Here is a 2,516-nt window from a genome sequence, read left to right on the forward strand (position 1 = left end):
TGGGGGTAAATTCCCGTCTCCCAAACGGTGCGGCACTGCAGGCAGGAGCAGCTCCCTGCACGGGACAGGTGCTGCGCTCACAGAGGCAATGGAACGGAGCTGATGCTCCCCGGAGGATGGATGAGCTCCAGCTCCTTCAGTCTCCTTTTGAGCACACAGGTGTCAGTGTCAGAGGGAGGCACTTCACTAAAATTCCTTTTCTTTATGTGTTTTTTTTGCTTTTTTTTTTTTTGTCCTCCGAGCTTCCACACGCTCCCAAAAGAAAGCGGGGTGACGCAGTGTGGGAGGTGGAAGAAGACGCTTCTTGGCGAAAGACTGGAAACCCAACGGGAGCGAAGGCTGGAACTTCCTTCTCACTCAGACCGCAGTAGAAGCTCTCACAGAATTCTACCACTCTATGATTCTCTCATACGAAACCGTTAAACGAAAGACCCGAGTTGAGGAAATAACAGCCGGAGCCCAACGCACTCACACTCTACGCTCTCCCTGTCCTACCGTGCCCCCTCCCTCCCCCCTTACCCAATATTTACAGGCTAACAAACTGCAGCTGCCCGTGCCCTGCCCACGCTTCCTCTTGCTTAGCCATCCATCAGTGGGCCCCACGTGGGCTCAGGACGTGCCCCAGTGCCCCACTGGGGGAGAAAACAGGGCGCTTCACAGCCTTAAGGAAGTCGGTCGACCGCAACGCTCCCGGGACGCTCAGTTCCACCCGGAGCCCCGGAGGCAGCGCTACGGGCGGTCTGGTGCTGCTCCTGGAGCACGGGAAGTTCAGGAGCCCCATGTCGGGCCATCCCAAAGCCCAGGAGCTTTGGATTGCCTACGTCGGGACGGCGGCCTCCAGGCTGCGCCGGCCGTGCCGCAGTTTGCGTTTGCTGCTGTACAGAGCCATCTCTTCAAGTGCAGATGCGGTTGGCGTTGATGAGTCACGTGTTAATAGCATTTCCTCCTCCTCCGGCTGCCCGTCTTGCTCCTGAGGAACTGCGGAGATAAGAGAAGCAACAGATTTAGGAGGAGGTGCTCGGTTTAAGCACTGTGGACGGATAACGACGGCACGAGGGTGCTCCGCGTGCCGAGACGGAGATCACAGCAATGCCAGGCCCAGAACTTTTAGGTGATCTGAACCTGAAGTGCTATTATTTTCTGGGAAGGAAGCTGCACTCCTCAGCAGACATCTTCCCCCATCGCCCAGGACTCGCTGAAAACGGCACGGAAGTGCCAAACTTTAGCAAGAATCGGCACCCAGAAGGACTGAGGTCCGCGCTCGCGCTCGAAGCGCTGCAGTCGTTCCAACAGAGCACTGGGCACGGAAGGGCACTATGAGCATCAGCACGGGGCTGAGAGAGGTGAGCCTTCTGCTTCTGCCCACTGCTGAAGTTGGATGAGCGAAGCACTTTCTGCAGGTTGCGTTTCGGCTCCTCCACCAAAGGGCCTCGCTCAGCGGCCACCGTGGCAGAGCAGACCCTCAATTACTGTGGTCTGAGGCTTTGCAGGGACGGATTTTGTGCCTGAGGTACGTTGTGCTCTTGCACAGCCCACAGAACCCACCCAACTTCCATGAAGTACTCGTGCAAGAAGGAAAAAGCTTCATCAAGCCACGTCACTTTTCCTTCCAGGTACTGAGCAGCTCCTCCGAAGTCTCTGAATTTAGCAGAGACTCTCAAATAAAGAAATCTATCAGATCAGAGGTGTGCAGTCAAAGGTGCTGAGCCTTACTTAATGGCCCACCCTCTGCTCTGCAGCCATGCTCACAGCAATGCCCTCCTCCTTACAGTAACCAGGTAGGAGCACTGGCTGTGACCCTGAATCCTCCCTGAACGGCTACATAGCATCAACCCGTCGTCTGAAAAGGACCTGGAGCCAAGAGGACACAGGTAAGCAGTGTGACGCCTTCGAGGGATGCTGGGACTGCCAGAGGGCTCACTTTCAAACAAAACGAACAGGAATAAAACAAAGGCACTGGCAGACATGTGGAGAGACGTTCAAACTGGGTGGAGGACTCTGCGTGGTTGGAGGGCGCTGCTCTTAATCACAGAACCCCAGCATGGCCTGGGCTGCAAAGGAGCACAGCGCTCATCAGTTCCAACCCCTGCTGTGTGCGGGTCGCCACCAGCAGAACAGGCTGCCCAGAGAATCCACAGGTGCCTGATCCACAGGGTGCCGTAGGGATCCATAGAGTGCCACAAGGATCCATAGGGTGCCAGAGGAACCCATAGGGTGCCATAGGGACCCATAGGGAGCCATAATCATAGAATCATCACAGAACCCCAGCATGGCCTGGGTTGCAAAGGAGCACAGCGCTCATCAGTTCCAACCCCCTGCTGTGTGCAGGTCGCCAACCAGCAGCCCAGGCTGCCCAGAGAACCCTCAGGGTGCCATGAGGATCCACAGGGTGCCGTAGGGATCCATAGAGTGCCACAAGGATCCATAGGGTACCATAAGGATCCAAAGGGTGCCACAGGGACCCATAATCATAGAATCATTGTAGAACCCCAGCATGGCCAGGGCTGCAAAGGAGC

General features: G+C 56.3%; 1 protein-coding gene across 3 annotated transcripts in view; it reads right to left on the reverse strand.

The window, feature by feature from the left end:
- Positions 1-211: 211 nt before the first annotated feature.
- LOC104915431 (protein scribble homolog) overlaps positions 212-2,516 on the reverse strand; it is a 12,442-nt gene continuing 10,137 nt past the window's right edge. For 2 of the 3 annotated variants that reach the window (XM_019610762.2, XM_019610763.2), the window contains one exon: positions 212-978. In XM_019610762.2, the coding sequence (XP_019466307.1) occupies positions 818-978 (161 nt within the window). In that variant the 3' untranslated portion in view covers positions 212-817. The remainder of the gene's footprint in view (positions 979-2,516) is intronic. The other variant, XM_019610764.2, reaches the window with a different exon arrangement.

The sequence above is a fragment of the Meleagris gallopavo genome (genome assembly GCF_000146605.3).
Source record: "Meleagris gallopavo isolate NT-WF06-2002-E0010 breed Aviagen turkey brand Nicholas breeding stock chromosome 3 unlocalized genomic scaffold, Turkey_5.1 Chr3_random_7180001880246, whole genome shotgun sequence".
NCBI classification, from domain to species: domain Eukaryota; kingdom Metazoa; phylum Chordata; class Aves; order Galliformes; family Phasianidae; genus Meleagris; species Meleagris gallopavo.